Source organism: Neodiprion lecontei, chromosome 3 (genome assembly GCF_021901455.1).
Source record: "Neodiprion lecontei isolate iyNeoLeco1 chromosome 3, iyNeoLeco1.1, whole genome shotgun sequence".
NCBI classification, from domain to species: domain Eukaryota; kingdom Metazoa; phylum Arthropoda; class Insecta; order Hymenoptera; family Diprionidae; genus Neodiprion; species Neodiprion lecontei.
In genome coordinates this window covers 38,941,932-38,962,958 of record NC_060262.1, presented here as the reverse complement: position 1 = coordinate 38,962,958, position 21,027 = coordinate 38,941,932, and the positions used below count along the sequence as shown (strand labels likewise).

Below are 21,027 nucleotides of genomic sequence, written 5' to 3'. Positions count from 1 at the left end.
ACTTGACTTCTACGACCGTAATTCCTCGGCCGTCCACGACTGCGCATTAACACACCGTAGAAAACTATTTAAATTAGTTTTCCCCGTGAATTCTATATCGTTGAAATAATTTCTCCAGGCTCGAATAGAGGATGCAAGTAATTAGCGCACCCTCATACCTCACTGTGAAAACAAATTAACGACATCCCTTACCGCGAACATCGGGTCTTGTCAACCGTACGTCGGCCTTGTTACATTACAGGATAGATTAAGGGTCGTGTTTTTGATGTCCTCCACATTTGCTTGATTAAACAAAAGAAAATTCACTTACTACCCGCGAATTCTGGCTCTGACAATTATTTAAACTGTTACGAATTCGGAATAAATTGCAGTTATTTTCCGCGCTCCTCTTTGTATACGCGCGATATTTTGCATTTTCACTCTCTTTTCAACTTTGAACCAAATGTTTGATAAAACGGAAAAAAATTTATCAGAAGAAAAAGTCGATCGAATCTGAATCCGCGGGCGCCGATTCCCAAGTGACTTGCCCGCCTTTGAGCAAGAGTGAACAAACAACCCTGCACATATATTCCTCCTATACTTGTCGAATACTGAATCTGATTTAAAAATACCGTCGAATAATAACCCTGCAGAGCAACTTCAATTAAACGAGTACTGTGTTGTCAATCAATTCCCAATTTCGGAGAATATCGCAGACGTGAATTTCGTTTCATGAAATTTTCGATTATATGCATATTAACGCGGTGATTATTATCGGAAATTTCTGATAGTGAAATTTTGGAATTTTATCAAGCAAACCGGTGCTGTATAAGTTCAAATTAATTATTCACGTAGAGCGGCTTGCAGAGGTGAACTAATTACAAAATATGCTGACCAATCAGCTTAAACGAGGTAAGCTTCACATGCTTGTGAACTTTAATCCTATCAAGGTAACGGAAAACTCGCAGTTTCAACGAAAAACTATATCTTAAATTAGACAGTCGGAGGAATAAGTAAGGAAGACTCGCAAAGCGATGTGCAAAATTACATAAGTCGATGATTTATTTTTATAAACACAAATTAACTCGGCGAGTAAAACGATAGTATTTCCGATAAGAAGACAGCAAACACCGATGTGGAATTATCGAAAATTGAAGAACAATAACGGTAAATCCCTGCAAATGTCAAATGAGTATTTAGAAATAAAATAAACGACAGGAAAGAATCCATCGTTACTAGATCAAAGGAATTGGCAAGCGAAACCCTCTTAAATATCCATTTCGCTGAATATCGTAATTTCCCTCGCTCCCCACGCATCTGACGATCCAGGCTTGATTTCTTTTTTTATTCCGCTCTCTCTCTCTCTCTCTCTCTTTTTATTATTCATACAAGATAAAAAAGGCTGAGGCGGGAAAAAATGCGATGTGAACTGTGAGCCGGCTTAGCACTGATGTATTTATCGTTTGACATGATAAAAACCAAAGAGTCCCTCGGCTTATCGAATTTCAAAGACTTCTCGGAGGACCGTGAACGGATATATACACTCAGGCCGCCTAGGCTTGGAACACATCGATTGCCTTATTATTAGTCCCGTTTTCAGACCGTCAAACGCTCGCCCAACTTGATTTCATCGAGTGAATTTTCTCATGCTCATTTTCAGTGAAATCGCAGCTAACCTCCAGTTGCCATCACAATCCTCGTATCGTATTGAGGGTAGCGAAATCGAGGGAAACTTGGATCGAATGTCATTAGTTACTGCGTACTCAAGTTTTGACTTTGATCAACTAATTCTAACTTCCAATAGCACGAGTACAACTTCCCTTAACTAAGCTCATCGAGAATTGCTCATTGGGGACGTTTGAACGACGCCAACTCGCCGACGATTTGATAAATAGATCAGCGACGGAGAGTTTCGGATACCTCTTTTGTACGAAAAGAATTTGGCTCGACAGATCTGACAAAGTGATTAGAAATCGTGCTGATTATTCGTCACAAAAAGGCGAGAGTCGGAACCTCAAACTTTTCTTCCCTGTTCTTGGTGCTTGCGCGGCGATTTGGAATCGGCGTAATGAATTTCTAGTTCGCAACTATGGCTTGTAAGCATCGATGCGATTGCTAAAATTCTACCGCAATTCAGTCACCTCAAACTCATTGTCAGTCTGCGAAAAGTGCTCAACGGGTGCTGCCGATGTCTGTAATTGAATGTAATACAAAATTTCGCCACTTCATTTTCTGTACTTGAAGAGAGATGAGAAAAAAGTTAATTTCTGCATGTAGTGAAAAGAGGTTTTACATGACCGTCATTAAATATTTTACAACGCGAATACCGAAAATTCTTGCGGGAGAAATTATTCTCGGTAGTCGGAAGTGCGAAGTGCTTCTAAAATCCTCGACGGTAAAATTACGGTAATAAACGCATCGTAAACCGAGGGTGGGTCGGTTTAATTTCTTCACATAGTGCATGCACTTTGTGTACCTGTAAAACGTGACAAATTCAAAATAAAAATTAGCAAATATACAGCGAATGAAAATCGGATTTAGAAATTCTGGCGAACAATTTCAAATGTACTTATTATACAGGGTGTCTCGTTTTAATCAATGCAGTCAAATACCTCGAAAACAAAAAGTGTGAATGAAAAATGTTTCAGACAAAAGCTGTAAGGTTCGAAGAGGGAAAGAAAATAAGAGTGTCAAGTTTTCCGTAATTATGGATGTCGACTTTGTTTTTTTTTTTTTTTTTTAATAGAACAGTATATTTTTCGGATCGGCATCTGAAAGGGCATTTAATTTTGCTCCAAAAAGTACAGCCGTACTGACCACACAAACATGACTGATAATGAGATACGAGTCGGTCAAGTTACTATAAATGGAAGATTCCTGTAGTACTTGGTTCATGAATTTCGCATGTTATACAGGATTCGCAAAGGTCTGCATCTGACAGGGGACGAAATAAACGCTCCCACTGTGACCCTTTTTACCTTTTTTTTTTTTTAATGGTTATATTTATTATAACTTTTATCTTCAATTTTCTGGATTATTTGCTATTGTAAGTACGGTTCGCGAACACAGTTTCATCCTTGAAGATTCTGATAAAATGGATAAACATCCTTTAAAAATAGTCGAAATATGAAAATTTCGAATTAACCAAAATTTAAACTGAACAATTAGAATTATAAATTAGAAAAATTTAATAATTTAGAAAATTAAAGATACAACTTGAAAAACAAGTAAATGGACCGGCTCGTATCTCGTTACCAGTCATGTTTAGGTGGTAAGAATGCCGGTACTTTTTGATTCCCTTTTAAATGCCGACGAGAAAACTATACCGTTGCATTTAAAATAAACCAAGTTGACCTTTATTTGACCTTGGCGGGTCCACTTGCGGAAAATCCGACACTCTCGTCTTCTTTCCCACTTCGCGCCTTACAACTTTTTTCCGGAAGAGTTTTTACTCACAGAGATATTTGAGTGGATTGATTAAGATGAGACACCCTGTATAATATAGATACTCAACGAAACTTTGTTTTGACGTATGAATATCCAACACCTTTGAACAGCGGCTTAATTATTCTCCGTGAAGAATTCACGCTAATCTGTACTAAATTCTAAATGAAGGAACGAGGCGACAACTCAATAAGAACTTTCTACTTTTGAGAAGCAATCTATCCCGTCGGTACTCCATATAATTAAGGCAAATTGCTGTGCTCTCCGAACTTGATGAAGCGGATTCCAGCAGAGAGTATCGCTTTCATCTACCGCATCTTTGGACACTTAGAAACATCTTTTATGCCGTGTCCTCGAGCTTTGCGATTCGTTTAGAATCGCTACCGTCGCGTAAGCACTTCCGGCCTCTCGATACACCGGATCTGAAACCCACTTCTAGCGCAACTAATACCAATAAAGTCAAGAACCGTGACTTTCACCGACGCAAACGATGCCGTTGACTCTTGATTTCGCGTAAATCATGATTTGCGGGCTTTTGGTTCTCATCCGGAGAGACTTTGTCTCCGATATTTTGAGCATTCCGACGTTGATTACAGAAATAAACACTCGATTGACTTCGCGTCAAATGTTGTTACGTGGGAATTGGATTACCGTATTATTATTTTGTAATTAGTCGGCAGGCGGCAGAATCAGAAACGAAATTTCGGAAGCCATCAATAACGGGAAGCTTCTTTTCACTCCAGCTTTTGATTATACGCTTGTATATACCTACGGCTTCTAATTTTCATCCAAAATTTAATCTCACCCTCCTCTCTCACCCTTCTGCAAGTTAAATAATTTACGATCATACGCCCACCATCATTTACAGTTAAGTATTCACGAAATCTAACTTTGGATGGAGACGATGATCGTCTGGCTATAACAGAAGAACAATATGCCCATACCTTTGACCTTTCCTGCAAGCACGTTCGTTCTATGGTTGTTAATTGAGTTCATCAACGTGTCAACCTTCCCTTTGAAACGTTTAATTAGAACCGAACAGCGGGGTACAACAGCATCGAGACTCGCGTTGAAAATCACGATAACAATATCGACCATATTTCACGGCTACGAAGTCACACGAACGCCGATAATTTCAAACCGAAAATAAGAAAACAAGTGTACCCAGTATCTTGATCAATATTGAGACTCGGGGTTGAACTCGTCGAGCGTAAAATAAATTACGTCGAGCGACGAAATCATCCGTCTGGATCAACGATCTAATGATAATCGTCCATTCGCTCGACCCAAAGTTTTGCTCAAGGAAAATAGATCGCACCTGAGGATTGTTAACGCCTCGATTGATCGACGTCGTTCAGTGGGAATAATTCCCGCGTCTGGTTATCCGCAGGGGTTTGATCAGATACGGTGAACAGAATTCTTCCCGACCCTTGAACGTGTTGCACTAATACCGGCATCACGAGACACTAACCTTGGTCTCCTCCTCACGGCGGCGTGAAAAACGAAAGAGAAAATCCTAAGCCAAAGTGACGGAGGGAGGAAGAGAGGAGGAAAGGACGCAAAGTTCCTCAGGGCAATTACGACAGTGACACCTGACGTACCTACGAGATTTTGCGAAGGGATTGACTGAATTTATGGCCGTCGAGGCGAAGCCTCCGTCGAAAATAGGCCTCGGAAAGACTTCGGAATTCACCGCCTGTCGCTGGGAATTCTTGGGCTACCCCATCTGGGACTCTTCTTGCATACGCAATAACGTCGCAGGCAGGGATAGTTGTCGCTGAAAATTTTGTCGGAGCGTCGGAGGAGGGGGAACATACATCCCGCAAAACGTCACATTGTCATCGCTGATACGCAATTCGTTTTGCAAAATTTCAAACGAGCAGTTTATTGTTTTTTTTCTTTTTTTTTCAATCAGCAGGATTCGCACTTTATCTCTTTGCACTTTCCAAATGTGTTACGAATTCAGTATTATTACGCGTTTCAACCCACCAAAAGAATCCGGAAACCTTGTACCGTCGTTCTGACGGAACATCTTCGATGTAAGATGGAACGCTGCGGATTACCGAGTCTTTTGACTTCGCTGCATTCGTGATTGTTAATCCGATGAATTTCACCCCATTTTATCGCATTTATCATTATCAACCTGATCAAGTTGTCGAACGAAATTGTTCCCCTTCTTACGGTAAATTTCACCCCATTTATGCCCTGGCGAATATTAACACTCTGATTGGTAATTCTCTCTGATCTTCGGTCCGTCTTCTGACTTTCTTGATTTTTTTTTTTCTTTTTATTAAGTCCCCCGTTTCTCCGTTCTCAGAGAAAAAAAAGGCAGTTATTGTGATCAACCTGAAAATGAAAAGTTGGGTTTTCGCTAGATCTCCACGTTTTGAAGTACAGAGAATCATCTTTAATCGTTTTTAGATGGACGTGTGTGTGTCTATACACGTATGCGATGAATTTGTTAATGGTGGATCCGTTATGGTTGTTAAAAATTTTTTCAAATCATCACATTTTCACGTAATATGGTATCCAAAGGCATTAGAAGCATTAATCACAAATCTGAATTTTTAGTTCGAAATTCGAATTGGATATTATGCTTTTCTTTCACTATAAACTTGGAATCTGCAGTGTGTGAACGGGAATTTGGAGAGCTGGCTCATTGCCAGTCTGAAGCCACTTGTCAGTTGGGTAACTATCAATTTTTATTTATGAAGAAGATGACGTGGTTTTTGGGAGAAACTTATCTATCTCGACGACGACATTGCCAATCATTCAACGAAAGTTTGCCCCACGGTGGAGGAGTTCGGAAGTTAAACAGTCAACGATCAATATCTTAAATCCTGATCAGGGATCTAGAAGAACAAACGACCGTCCTCTCGTTTGCTAAAAGCGATCCAACTTTCGAATTACCTTTTCTGCTGCCCGACGACCGTCCTTGCGTACTTGGAAAAGTTGACGAAGCTTCTCAGACGAGCGAAAGTAAAACACATTACGAAAGTCCTTTATATGTCTACAGCCCCGTACGATCGAAACCTGTAACACAGACTCGCGCTGAAAATCCGTTTCGCACCTTCAAGTCGAGATCGAATTTTGTCATTCTGAATAATTCACACAGTCCTTGAAAATAAGTGTCTAGTCGAACATGGCTTAAGATTAAGAAAAAATGAACAAGTTTTCAGCTCTGAGAAAAAGGGCAGGGATAATTAAAAAACTATCCCCACGATGGTCCGCGGATTACGAGAATATGTGCAAGTAATGAAAGGATCACTGTATCGTGAATTGAAAGGAGTCTCGCGTAAGCGGCTTAGAATATAACCGTCGGCTATGTGAAAATTTGGAGGAAGCCTCTCCGAGGAGAAGATAAGAGACTAATTGTGAGTAGACCGACCAAATTATGGCGGGATATGTAGCAGCTAAAGCGGTGGTTAAATTATAACGGTCAATTTATTTCAAAGGATAACCCTGCGAGTCTTTTTTCTCACCATCCGTCTTCAGTTTCTTTTGTATACAAAAAACGGCCGGCCACTGATCGTTACGAAATATCGTATATTTTTGCAACTTGGGAAATTATGCCTAACGAACCGAAATAAAAAAGACAAATAAAACACCCTCCGAATATCTCGGGACAAGGTCGATGATTACAGGCGGATAAATTCAGCGCTTTATGATATTCTCTAATGACAGCGAACCCAATTCATGCGGGGATGCGGTTAATTAAACTTCATCCATGAGCACAGAAACGCGTCGTGTTTGTGTTTAGATTAATTTCTCTCTCTGTCCCTCTCTTTCTTTATCCCTCTCTACCTCTATCGGTAACTCACTCACTCTCTATCTCGTGTGCATCATTTTATGGTAGAATAGATACAGCAAACCGTCCCTTGCCAAACTCTTTGATAAAATTAATTGATGCGGGTACGCACGGAGAGGAATCTTGAAACCGCAAGTCTCAGTCGATCCAATCAGCAGGATTCACGCCTTGTCGAACAATTCGTTATTCTCACTCTGCCAAACATCGGTATCCAATCTTCTTTATGTTTTTTCCAACCCTCCTAACACTTGGAACTTAACTTTCCGTTTCTTGGAAATTCTCTGCCCTTCAGTGGCTAAAGGTATGTAAGTTGAAACGAGGAAAAATGCTATGCGACAGCTTGTCACCTGCTATCTGGCATACGAGTATCACGAAAATTATCGAAGTTTGTTGAGGAAAATTTTGTGGTCCTCGACGGTTTTACGCTCAACGCTATAACGCGGATTTAAACGTAAATCATCTCGCGATGGGGGAGAAAACATATAGCGGAGTGCAGTGATAAGCGAAAGCATCGTTAAAGGGGTGAATCAGCCAAACACGTAGAATGCTGTATAATTTATAACGCTAATCAATCTATCACTAATTATCTTATGGTCCAACGATTATAACATCCAATAATTGAAGGTCTTCTAAATAATCGGGAATATATACACATCTATCTTTATAAGTTCTTTATGAAACATTCATGCTTCTTGGAGATTAATGCTTCCACTCGTTGGATCAGGAAAACTTATTCAAGTCATCTAAATGTGATATTCACCTGTTGTATTGTCGCGTTATCTGCTTGAACGAATTAGCTCCCAGATTTCAGATTGTCGGTCGGTCGGATTGAAATCGATATTTTTTATTAATTTCGTAATGTGATAGTCGTACATTGATTGCTTATCAAAGGTATTACATTCCTGAGCTACTAAAAACTTTCATAAATACAATAATGAAAACGCTGGAATCGCAAATAAAAGCCTAGATACCGATTCTTCGATTCAAATCGCTTCAAAATGGTTAAAAGTCTAGTAGCTTCGTTCGATTTCACTCTACATTAGCTCATTTTATTCACTAGTCAATTCGATATTGACATTTCGTGAACGTAATCAATATCGATGCAATGTTGTGAAATTAAATTTTCAACAATGTCAACATGGTGAAAAGGAAGCATTTCAGTGAATCTACTGCTAATAGGATGTTGAACAGATGAACCAAATTTTGAACAATCGAGTAAAATCGAATAAATCTAGTATACATTAAACCATTTTTAAACGGTTTGCAACGAAGCATCGATACCCAAACGTTTGTTTCTAATTCCATTACACTTTTTCTTTTCACACAGCCATCATTTATACCGAAGTTATTGTAGGTACGCACAGATTAATTTACGGTTATTCAGACTAACGCGTAGGTCCACTTCACGCATTTATTGCTAGCTCCATCCCAAAACTTCCCTCTTAACCATGCCGTAAACATTCGTTTGATCGAATAGCAGCCGCACTAGAGAAGTTGAAGCTCGTCGTGCGTTGTTCACTGTTCGTAAAAAATGGATGTAAAGAAATTAGAAGAGGGTAAAAAACAATACACACTTAAGTATGCGCTTGTGCTGCAGACTCCGTAAGATCGACGTTTGCTATCGCGAAATGTAGCATTGTTCGATTCGCCTGTTTTTAGAGGTCACGTATTTCCAGTCTTTTATTTTCCATTCCTTGTCCTAAAAAATATGCCAAGGTATTGCTAAATTGCCGGTCGTATTGCTAAATGCGGTGAGGAAGTGGAAAATATACGTCTATATTATACATTTAAACGCTAATTAGATTAAGAATCAGAGGGGTAATTTTTTTCGGGCAAACCTTTACAGTGCCTCGATTAATAACGGACCGAATTTACTGCGTATATAAGAGAAAATATTGCGCGTCCGATTCGATATACGCGAACAAAAATGAAGCGAAAATGGATAATAATTTCATCTTCCACTGAGCTGAATAATTAAAAAATATTCTCATCGTCGACGATTTTCACAGCCCCGAGCCAATCAACGCGCTAAATATTAACGGTTCATGTATTGCTGATGATAACTGTAACGATAATTGATCGACGTACTTTGAATTTGATTCGACATTGATTTCACGATTTATTTTACGAAAAATTTCCAGGCCACACGTTGAGAAGAATAGCCATCTACACACCGACGAACGGAAGTTTGACGATGACTTGCGCAGGTTGTGCAACTCCGCAGTGGCCAGGTGAACATCCGCCAGCAGCTCGCCGAGTCTGCCGGTACGAAGGGAGAATGAATATGAAAAATGGGAAAGATACGCGAACGTAGTCGAGTCGAGAGATTAATGACGGAAGGAAGAATGGGCGGAGAAAGAAGCAAAACGAATACAAAAGCGAAAGCAACGAAACAAAATGAAAAAAACAAAAAAAAAAAAAAAATAAACACCATTGAATATAATACAGATTACAATGAAAAAAAGAAAAAAAGAAGTAGTTTTTAATTGACACTTATTCCAATTGTTGAGCTCCGCGTGCGGAATCGACTATATAAATAATTATTCCCCTTATCTCGGCACAATTTCAGACTGAGGGTAGTTACCGTCGCCCCCGGAGTTTTCCTCGCCGTCGCTTGCCTCGCCAGCGTCGGTGCCACCCTGGCCCTGGCCTTCCTCGCCTTCAACCTCCACTTCCGGAAGCACAAGTAAGCTAGAAACTTGCAGCCTTGCAGTTTTATACGCGCTGAATAAGGTTGACCGAAATTACGATCCCGACTAAGAATATAAGCGTACAGAATTGCTTGAAAACGTGCAATATATATGCGAATCATTTTTTGCCTCTTTGTACTTCGAATCTTTCTGTTTTACGAAATTAGAATTTCGGGCAACCTTTATTGTCCGGTTCTTGTTTTCTTTTTCTTCAACCCTTTCAGTCACTGTCAGTTTTTATCAATAAACACATGCAAAAAAAAAAATGTATTTTCGTCAATGTCATTCGGTAGCGGAGATGTTTTGTAACAAACGTATACTAAAAACGCTTGGAATTCATTGGTTGACGAACAGAGATCTCAGAATGGCCATTGGATTTACAAAATTCAATGCATAGGGGTAGTCTTTACCCTCCTCAGGGGTGCATGTAAATAGTTTTGATTGTTGCACCTATTCTCGGCCTAAAATCGCACTGTCTCAAAATAAATATTCATATAAACCTCATTCAAGAACACTGTCTGAAACAATGTTGATAATTCACCTCGTTTCCATGCCATTTTATGGGTTGTTCTTAGTTTTATTAAATTTTTTACATCAAATTTGCATTCAGCGTCGAAAATTACATAGGAAACGTATAATTACACTTCTGTGACAAAAAAAAAAAAAAAAAAACAGAATTGCGTGACTGAAAGAGTTCATTTTATTGTCGACGTGTAATGATAATTCATGAAATAAAACGCGACTCGTTATGTGGAAACAGAAGTATAAAACTGTCAAGTCCGAAACTGAATAACATCGCTGCCGTTGGTTGCGCCCTCGTCTACGGAGCTGTGATTCTCTTGGGACTCGACGATGCTACCCTATCTGACAGTGACGCATACTTTCCGATAGTCTGCACCGTAAGTCTATGTTTACCAAATATTTTTTAAACCGATACACTAAGCCGAAAGTGAACGCTTAGTATTGTAATGACGATTAATGTTTAGGAAAAATCATAACGATGTTGCAACCTTAGGATTTTCGGGAATTGAGTCAACCGTAATACAGAGTGAAACGTCAATTAAAATACAGTATTTTATTCCCTAATTATTCGTTTCCAACTTCAATCTCGTTTTACGGTTTAATTATAGATTTGACAAGTTTTTACAAGTTAGGAATTGTTTGAATAACTGTTTTGGCAGAAGATGAGTACCGTTCAAAAGACTGCGCAGATTCATTATTGGGAGAGTGTGCAGGGGGTACAAAGGTTAGGTCGATAAGATAATAAAATAACAATCAGTTTTTTATCGCTTCAAACTGAAACGCAGTTGAATATTTGCATGAATATTTCCATAGCCTCTGGATTTTTGCAAAACGTCGGTAAAACCCAATTAAGAACCAGGATTTAGTTTTATTCATTTCATTTTCATACTGCGTGATATGACAGTAATTACCTTTTATTGTTTTCTACGTATGTTGTATACATATATTGTCTAATTGGAAAGAAATGAAAATTGGCCAATGAGTTAGATCCTATTGAATATTCTAATCACCAGATGATACTGCGTTTGAAATCGTAACGCACACGGTACGTCATTACACTCGTGTAGGTATAACAAAAAATCGGCAACGGTTGCCGAACAATAATCCAGCTTTCACAAAGAAATATACATACATGTATATCTAGGTGTATTTATCCAGGCCAGGGTCTACCTATTGTCAGCTGGATTTTCGCTCGCTTTTGGCTCGATGTTCACCAAGACTTACAGGGTTCACAGGATATTCACGAGGAGCAGAAGTGGCGTTGTTAAGAATAAGGTAAACCAAGTTAAATCGTATTGTACACACCGGTCGAACCGTTACGGAAATTCGAGAGGATCGACCCTACAAAATTTCACCCTCTTATCCGCTGAATAACAATGTTATTCATAAAGATGTTTTCATCTCCGAAGCAATGAATTCCGCAAATGTGGTTGGAAGACTTAATTATTTCTCCTCAAAGAAGCATCAATTTTGTTCCTGTCCTCCGATCGGGTTATCAATTCTTGCCGACGAGCCTCTCGAGTTTCTTTATACCTTTGTATATGGTAATTATACTCCGTAAAGTTGACCAACTTGTTGCGACCCATCGTGTCTGATGTCGCAAAACACGCGATTTTCCAGCTTTTACAAGACACGCAGCTGATAAGCCTGATCTTCGTTCTGCTGCTGATTGACGGGCTGGTCGTTACCTTGTGGGTGACCTTGGACCCGATGCAGCGACACTTGCGAAATCTCACCCTGGACATCAGCTCGCAGGATCGAGGTGTCGTCTATCAACCCCAGGTAGGAGAGGCAGGATCGCCGAGGCGAAGGAAGCCTTCCGCGCAGGTTTCTCCAAACAATTATCCCTAATGATCACCAATTAACTCCGGGCCATCTTACCCAGGTGGAAGTCTGCCGGTCCCAGCACACCAACGGCTGGCTTGGAGCCCTCTACGCTTACAAGGGACTTCTGCTTGTCGTCGGCGTTTACATGGCATGGGAAACGAGGTCTGTAAATTCAGTATTCCAAACAACCCAGACAATGTGCCTCATGGTTACAGCCGCATACTGACAGAAGTTTTGTAACGAGTTGGACAAACTGATCCTCTCGACGCAAGACGCTTCGCTTTGTTCGGGAAGACAATGAACGGCATGCTGTGCAACCCTTAATTGTCACACATTCTCTGTACACTGTATTTCAGTGCCGTTATGGTAGATGATGCACGGGTCTTTATCCTCTCCACTTCTACTCTCACCATCGATGAGAAGACTCGTAAGAATACTCGGGATCAATTGTTTCTCGCTGCTTTCTTTGTTCAACACCATTTCTTATTCATGACGTGTCGAAAACGGACCCTTTGTAAACGATTCTCGAAGCTCAATTGCCAAAGATGTGTTCTTCGCTTCAAAGAATACGTAATGCTGCTTTTCGAAGTCACAACATTTTTTTTAGACAATATTTAGACAGCTAGAAACGATTGATCCAATATAAACCGTGAGGAAAAAATGTTGTGAATTCGTTTGGGACGTTGTAATAACAGTCCGTTCCATCGGTATTGGTATGCATAGATTTTGTAAATTGTAGAGAAGGTATCCACAATGAAGGGTGCAGCTTAGCCGTTGAGAAACATTGACGGAACTCTCCACTGGAACTCGATTGCAACCAGCGAAATTCAGTAACAATTGAAGAATCACTTCAAGAACTGACCAAAATACGTGTGAAGTATCAGCGAAACTGAACTTCTTTCGAAAACGATCAACTTCGATACTCTGTCAGAATGGTGCGGCAACGAATCGCAAGTATTTCAACAGCTTTCGAACGAACTTTTCAGACACGTGAAAATTCCTGCACTGAACGACTCTCAGTACATCGGGATGAGCGTTTATTCTGTGGTTATTACCTCCGTGATCGTAGTGGTTTTGGCCAATCTGATGTCCGACCGAGCAACCCTGGCCTTTGTCACGATCACGGCTTTAATTCTGGCCTCAACGACTTCAACCCTGGCGCTCCTCTTTCTGCCTCAATTGGCGAACATATTAGCCGGAGAAAGAGCGGATCCGGTCGTGCAGAGCTTGGGACTGAAGATCGAGTGTAACACAAGGCGATTCGTCACGGACGACAGAAGGTGCGATTTCATCCCTGTATGAACGTCCCGCAGTCGAAGGCGGGAATGGAAGTTCAAGGGTTGATTTACATTTCCTCTAAGGAATAAAATCCAACCACCCAGCGAGTCTGAGAAATAAGTACGCGCTATTTTTCCACAGAGAGCTGCAGTATCGAGTCGAGGTACAAAACCGAGTGTATCGCAAAGAGATGGCTCAACTGGAACTGGAGCTTGCGAGATTGGAAAAGCAGCTCGGCGAGGAACCTCCGGGTCCCTCCCAGGCTTCTTCAAACGCCTCGATCCCTCAGAGAAACCCGAGCATAGGGGGCGGACTTCCCCTTCTCCTCCTGAGTGTTCTGCCGCCCGTAATTCCGCGGGCAAGTTGGCCTTCAGCCGACCCGTCCGGTAAGAGATTCACGCGTCGTTCGTGGTTACGTACTTGAAAAAGGTCCGTCATATGTGCCTACCAAGGACGAAAACGGGGCGCCACTTTCTCGCATCCCCTTCGTTTGAAGTTGCATTTTCATTTTCCTTGGATTCGGATCGTTTAGCCGTTCCGAGTGAACGAGTGCCTAACGCGCGCTTGTACGATAAAAGCACAGTCACTATTCCATGCGATACTCAAAGCTTGAAAAGGTTCAAGTGAACCGGACAAGATTTCGTCGTTCCTTTCATAAATTTCCGCCTCAACGACACGTTCTATAAATTTTGGTGTCAGCGGTAGGATGTCCTTTTCCCTCCGTGCAGTATTCGCAGGTTTGAGAAAAGTTCAGAACCGATACAAGCATTCTCGTAGCATTGATGTGACGAAATATTGAACGAAGAATTTTCTCTTATCTCCGACTGCGAATTTCCATGCGAAACGTTACACTTTCACAAAATATTTGGACATTGTGTCAACGATCTATTTGTCCAGGTTTATATTCCTACGGGACTGAAAGCCCGTGGATATTTCCCCAGAGTTTGTCAAATTGGTAGGAATAGCCAGGGATATATGGGAAAATGAAAAAGAACACCCTCACACGTAATTGCAGCGATGTTCAAGTCTGAAATTTTATTCAAACGTACCTTTGCGAACGCGTATATATGACGGACCCTCTCAAAGCCTCTATCGTGATAATAATTATATTCTCCCTGTCGTTTCCACCGTTCAGGTACCTCTAAAAGGTGAACATTTTCGTATTACTGCATGTGTTTGTGCATATTATTTATTTATAGTTTGTTATCAATATCGTTCTCGTTTTCTACCACCTATAGAAACGAATAAATAACGTATGAATAGTCTCGTCAGTCACCCACCTCCGTTGCCGTTAGTATATAAATTTCGAGAACTTTTCACCCTGTTCTCTACCTCTCATTCACTATTTCTCTCTTCTTCTCGCTATCTTTCTCGAATCCACCTCTCTTTGTATCAAGACAGATAACCCGTGTACATATATTAATCTGAAGAGAAATACATACCTATGTAGTAGGGTGGTTTGTTTTTTAACTTTTCTTTTCTTACTCACCCTTCGAAAAGTTAGTTTCTAGCCGCAAACGAAGCCTCCTGAAACCGGAACTCGGTAGCAAAATTCTAAAAGATGACTCATTCGGCTTGATTTTTTCAAACACTCTAACGCAAATATCTCGAAAACTATACAAGTTGAGAAGTTCTTTTTTCTTTCGTTTTGTATATAATAAAATTTTCTATAAAAAAGGTCAGGACTACTACACACCTAAATGCTCATCTTATATTCGACACGAACGTTTAAAGTTGAGTGGATTGAATGAATGAATGAAGAAGCTTATTATGCTTAAGCAAGATGAACTTTTAGGTGAATAGTGGTTGGCACCACTTTTGAAGAAAATTTGTTTATCTACAAAATGAAACCAATTACAGTTTCCCAACTTGTATACTTTTTGAGTCATTTCGGTTGGATTCTTTGAAAAACTCGAAACCGGATGAGTCATCTTTTAGAATTTTGCTATCGAGTTTCGGTTTCGCGAGGCTTTGCTTCAGGCTAAAATCTAACTTTTCCAAAGGTACGTGAGAAAGAAAAGAAAAGAAAGCTAAACAAAAACCACCCTGATACGCATACTCGTAGCTCTGTATAGTTTCCGTTTGAGATGTAAATAGCCAGAATCGTAAAATTCTCCGAGAATCAATGATCCGCGTGTATAATAGAGTCAATGCACGCCTCCGAGCCGACCCATAGACGATGATACCGTTTGCACCAGGCAAGATTCGCCTGTCTCACGACCATCAGTCGTTGTCGAATAACCGTGCCCCGTCCTCCAATTCTCACCACTCGTCGAGAAGTGAGTCCTCTCCCAAAAAACGCGACATTGTACCCGTCCTCCTCCGTGAACGTAGGCATGCGCCGCGGAACCGTAGCCTTTAGCAGTCAGCCGGATCTCGAGGACGGCCCTCGGAGGAGTCTCGCCGACATCTACAAGCTCCATCAGCGCAGAGAAACGGAAGGACCAAACCGGCTGGGCGTCTTCAACAGACTCTTCAGCCTCTTCGGCAGTCGACCCAACAGCCGAAAAACATCCACCGCCTCCTTCACCGGTAAGAAACTATTTGGGAACGACTCCTTAACATGTTCCCATCCCAAACCATGGTCCGGACATTGACTCGATACCCCAATTCAAACGACTCGACAGGACTTGAAATGACTCAAATCGCTTTCACAGTAGTTTCATCTCAAGTGTTCGTTCCCACGTTAAGTATGGTAAGCCCTGAACTAGGTCAGCGATGTCGATTCCGAAATGCCAATAGGAAATGTAATAGGAACTTGCATGTTCGGCTTACGTGCACACGACACATGACCTTTCAAACGTCGCCACGAAGTAGCTGTATGGGTATAAATTTCACGCTTACCAATCAGCGGCTCTTTAGATGCTTCACATTTCTGCAATATTGCCGAGTGATTCTTGTTTACAAACCGACGGAGTCGACGGAGACAAAGAGACTGCATACGTACGTGAAATGGGACAGAGTTTATATGCGGTGAGCCTAGTCAGGACTCCCGAGTCGCTGCAAACTTCCAGCCATTATACATATGGAGTGGTAAGCCGGGAGAATATGAGCATTATGTCGGAAATATTGGTAAGGAGAAGGATTTAGATGAGGATTTTCTTTGTTTTATGCATGGCTAAAGGTCGGCAGTAGCTCAGTTTCTGCACTATGAAAGCCTGCCGTCCCCTGAGACCGACGCTTTTGCGGTGCAAGACTCCGTTTCTTTTTCGCTATCAGTTATACAGTCGATGCATTTTACTCTTATTAGTGATTGAGAAGTATTGATTAAAAAGATAATACGCAGGGCTCGATCCTTTGCTTATTTGGAATAATTGTACATGACATGTTTTACGTTTTTTTTTTACAGTTACTCTTCTCATATTATTCTCTCTCGTATGACAGAGAAATTATTGCGCGCATAACTACTTCGTTGCAGTTTCACTCGAGTTAAATTTCTGGACTCATTACAAGGGTATTAGACAGCTTCAAGAACCGGTTTAACCCGGTATAATATCAGAGTTTTCGACGATTACATTAACTATCCTCGTATATACCCGGGTTACCCAGCATATTTATTTAATAGGAGGCTATAAGACTTCGCATGCATAACACTTAGGCAAACGATTATGAACACGACCTAAAGGAAGTTGTTACCGGTACCCTGCAGGTTTAACTATTGCAACTGGGTATTTGGGTACAATATACAAACTGTCTCGGTGCACGAGCTGCGTCTTATTTAAACCATCGCGAACGGACCTTGGCCGTACATTTGACAAAATTTCGGTGATTCGTAGTCCATGATGATCGCAGATTGTTGTTTTCGTATTTGAGGCTAAAATCGGGAATTCAAAAACAGCGAATACGAGAACACGCGCGATTTTCGCTAGAGTTACCAACAATCGTTACGTATCGGATGTAAGACTGTGAAATATTGAACTATGAATCCAGAACAACTGTAATTGCAACGATTGCAAACTTTCGAAACGGTGAAATCCAAACCATTCAGCACTCCGCCGTTTTGAGCGTCGCGATAATTTCAAGATGAGGTTCGTAATTAGTCAGCCCCAAGCATCCAAAGCAACGATTTAACCTCCCATAAAACCCACCCTATATAACTGTAAGCCCACGAGCTTTCCGAAAAGGGTTAAATTGCTCGAGAAGGTGATTACCTAACGACAGTTATTAACGCGATTCAGGGGTTGCCTCGGCGTTGCGTGTCCACATGGGGTACATCGCTGGTTTGGTTCCGGGTACGAAGGCCGCGTCAACTTGTCAGGTGGACACCCAAGGAACTCGACCACCGCATCCTCGGTGCGGTTCCGGTCCTATAATCAGCATAACCAGCGAGGAAGACCGAAGATTGAGCCTGGGCCTCCAGCGGAAGGAGTGCAGCGAGCCAAGGGTGAACTTCACGCTTCCGCCACGTAAGTGCATCGTCGGATTTGCCGCGAAGAGGCGAGAGGCGGCAGACGCACTGACCAAAGCTCAAATTCCGCAGATTCCAGCGCGAGCCAGTCGTCTTCGCGGGAAAAAATCCGAGGCTCCCCTCGGTTCCCGCATCGCATTGTCCCGGCCAATAGCCTCGGCACCATTTCCACCCTTAGCCCTGACCAACCGCAACGATGGCGGTCCATGGAAGTCGCGGCCACCAGCCCTAAGCCGACCCAGATTCCACGGGGTGTTTCGCTCAGTCCAAACTGCGACGTCTGGGCGACGTCCGAGGTCGGGATCCCCCTCAGCGAGCTGGCAAACAGTGCGAGAGGGAGAAAACCACCGGAAACCCTACCGTTGACCATCCCAGCTGTCTCTGACGTAAGTCCAAACAGCTGGCTGGGCAGCGACTTGAGGATGCTCTTCGGCGAGCAATCACCGGGAGACTGCCACCGGAACGATGATGTAAGTCCGGAAATTGAGGGGTCCGGTATCAGGCCGGAATCGGGTCTGACCGTACCCTTGATCGTGTCCAGTGACCCGGTCAGTGACTCGAATTCCGAATCTCCTATCGGTGGAAACGGTTCCGGGTTTCTCTCACGCCACTCCACCCCGGATCATCACAGCCCTAAAGTAATCGCAAAAGCTTTACAGGAGGTCGTTCTCCATCCTCCCGGATCCTCCGAGGTCGAAGGTCAACGGCGGGTGGCCGAGACAAACGGTAACGAGGGATCCACCTAGATCCTAATCTGTGTGTTCCTTATAGTCGTGTGCCAATTAGGTCCCGCAGAAATATATGTATCTAACGAGTAATTAATGAGTGGAGGAAACGGTTGGTGTACACCTGTATGAGTGGCGTTCGTCGAGACATCCTGTTCCCGCAGAACCTCGGACGGCGGGAACTTTTTATCTAGGTGAATATGGGAAAGGTGAGATAACGGTGTCTAATGGCACGGAAAAATAAAGCTAGACGCATGTTAGACGGTGTGTTGAGTTTACGGAAGTGTAGAAAGGACAACGGTAAAATAGATAAATTCTTGCACCTTGCGGTAGATTTGTTTCGACTATTTATATGAACAATAGAAGATGCGAATGCAATTTATTAATCGATTCCTTCGCTATCCGGAAGCGACTTGCAGCAGAGTCATTTTCACGGTTTATATCCTTGGGGTCACTGAACATGAACCTGATATAAAAATTTCTGGGTTCAACGCATAGTAGAATCAATTTACCGAAAGAATATTAAATCGTTTTTGAAGTGACCAAGCTGTGGTGTATATTAGTTATATGGTGAACTTGAAAGCAAAGCAAAAAATCGAAATTTCTCTGCTACAACCTCGTTGCCCTGGAATAGTTTGTCATAGATACCTACAATAGTTTTGTATTCGTCGTATTATCAATTGTTCCTTGACTAAAATATCCATATGTAATAAATCCTTCCTTTAAAAATACACAGCGTGGTTGAAGAAACGGGAAAGATTGCCGTTTTGGGCATAATATTTTGGGGGCCAATGTACAAACAGTTGCATCTGTTCGAAATCCGACTGTAAGCCGTTTACTGTCAATCATAATAATCTTGTATCTAGTCGTCGCCTGGGGATTGTAGGATATGCAGCTGCATGTGGGATCATCGGGCTCAGTAAATCGAGCGTGTAATATTTGGTGAAATAATTCTGCGGGCCCAGAGCCAAAGTGTTCAGAGCTCCCTCTCTAGTACCTGCATTGGCGTGATATCACGTGGTCCCTCTATATACATATACATATACGTATGTTATATCTACATATTAGGTAAGGGTAAATGAAATTTATTGACCAGTATGACGATGGAGGATGACGATGAAACGTATACATATTTTCGTGCTCCTGTTATGTATTATACCAGATACGCGAGCGGTGGCATCCCCTCGTTTTGTATATCCGGAGATCATGTAAACTGCAATTACTTATTTCGTACTAATACATAAGTGTCTCGATGTGTCAATCAATGATCAATCTTTAAATAATAAGCAATAATCAGCATTGTCTGTGCAATAATCGTAAGAAAAGATAGCATATACGATAAATATAAATATATATATATATTGTACATCGATTATTTTTCCTCCCCTTGTATTTCCTTATATATTTTTCTATTTATTGTTTTCCCTTTACGACGAAGAAAGGTTGTCGAGAAAATTGTTGGCTAACTAATCTCATATTAATATACTCGCGTGTAATACTACAGCATTGCTCGTATTAATACGACTGCACGGTGTTCTCATGCTCTTACATGTATAATCAGTGGCATGTACAGATATATTTTTGAAATCCTATATTATTTGTTGTAATAAGTTATTTTATATGTATAATTGTACATCAGCCACATTCATGTACGATAAATATACGTATATACATTATTACATGAATTAAATTAATCCAATCAAGTTTGAACTGCCCTTTATTGACAACATTTTCATAATTATTTGAACAGTGAAAATGTAATAATTGTATAAACTTGTCATTCGGTGGCCGTGGATCCATGTGAGCAATTGTTACTAAATCGGTCTTTACCCAAAAATACAACATAATAAGTAAATACATAGACCAATAATGACCTAGTTATCGCTTTGTATACGTGATAAATTGAAATTACAAAAAAATGTCGATATTCAACTCAATTTCAAACATTCGTGCGTAATTGAAATCAAACGTGTTTTGTCCTATGAAGATATCATATTCGTCTATTTGCCAATAATTGCAAGAAGACTCGATGTACCGATAACAATATTTCACTAGGTACAATTATTTAATGATTCATATTCATTTCTGAAAGCGATTTTGTATTTAAAAAAAAGACTTGTCTGAAAAATAAAATTATTTCAAGCGAATTGCTCGTGCAAACAAAATGTGAAGATACCACTTTAGTCAACGGTTACCATTAGACGGTCTTGTCCGAGTGTCGTTTAGCGGTCGACGTATATTTTTTACCGACGGAGCACAGTCGTAGCACCTATCGTAGCTCGATCACGTTTCTCAGATTTCGAACGTGACTTTTCTAGTCATGGAATATAGGTATGTATGATGTAA

General features: G+C 41.1%; 1 protein-coding gene across 4 annotated transcripts in view; it reads left to right on the top strand.

The window, feature by feature from the left end:
* Positions 1-20,047, top strand: part of LOC107223296 (gamma-aminobutyric acid type B receptor subunit 2) — a 103,129-nt gene extending 83,082 nt beyond the window's left edge. For 2 of the 4 annotated variants that reach the window (XM_046733868.1, XM_046733867.1), the window contains exons 9-19: positions 9,373-9,496; positions 9,801-9,917; positions 10,682-10,820; positions 11,602-11,718; positions 12,064-12,225; positions 12,329-12,432; positions 13,257-13,550; positions 13,690-13,934; positions 15,883-16,080; positions 17,727-17,954; positions 18,029-20,047. In XM_046733868.1, coding sequence (XP_046589824.1) covers positions 9,373-9,496; positions 9,801-9,917; positions 10,682-10,820; positions 11,602-11,718; positions 12,064-12,225; positions 12,329-12,432; positions 13,257-13,550; positions 13,690-13,934; positions 15,883-16,080; positions 17,727-17,954; positions 18,029-18,702 — 2,402 coding nt within the window. In that variant the 3' untranslated portion in view covers positions 18,703-20,047. Of the gene's footprint in view, positions 1-9,372; positions 9,497-9,800; positions 9,918-10,681; positions 10,821-11,601; positions 11,719-12,063; positions 12,226-12,328; positions 12,433-13,256; positions 13,551-13,689; positions 13,935-14,683; positions 14,697-14,786; positions 16,081-17,726; positions 17,955-18,028 lie in introns of those variants that run through there. The other 2 variants (XM_046733869.1, XM_046733870.1) reach the window with 2 other exon arrangements.
* The last annotated feature ends 980 nt before the right edge of the window (positions 20,048-21,027 follow it).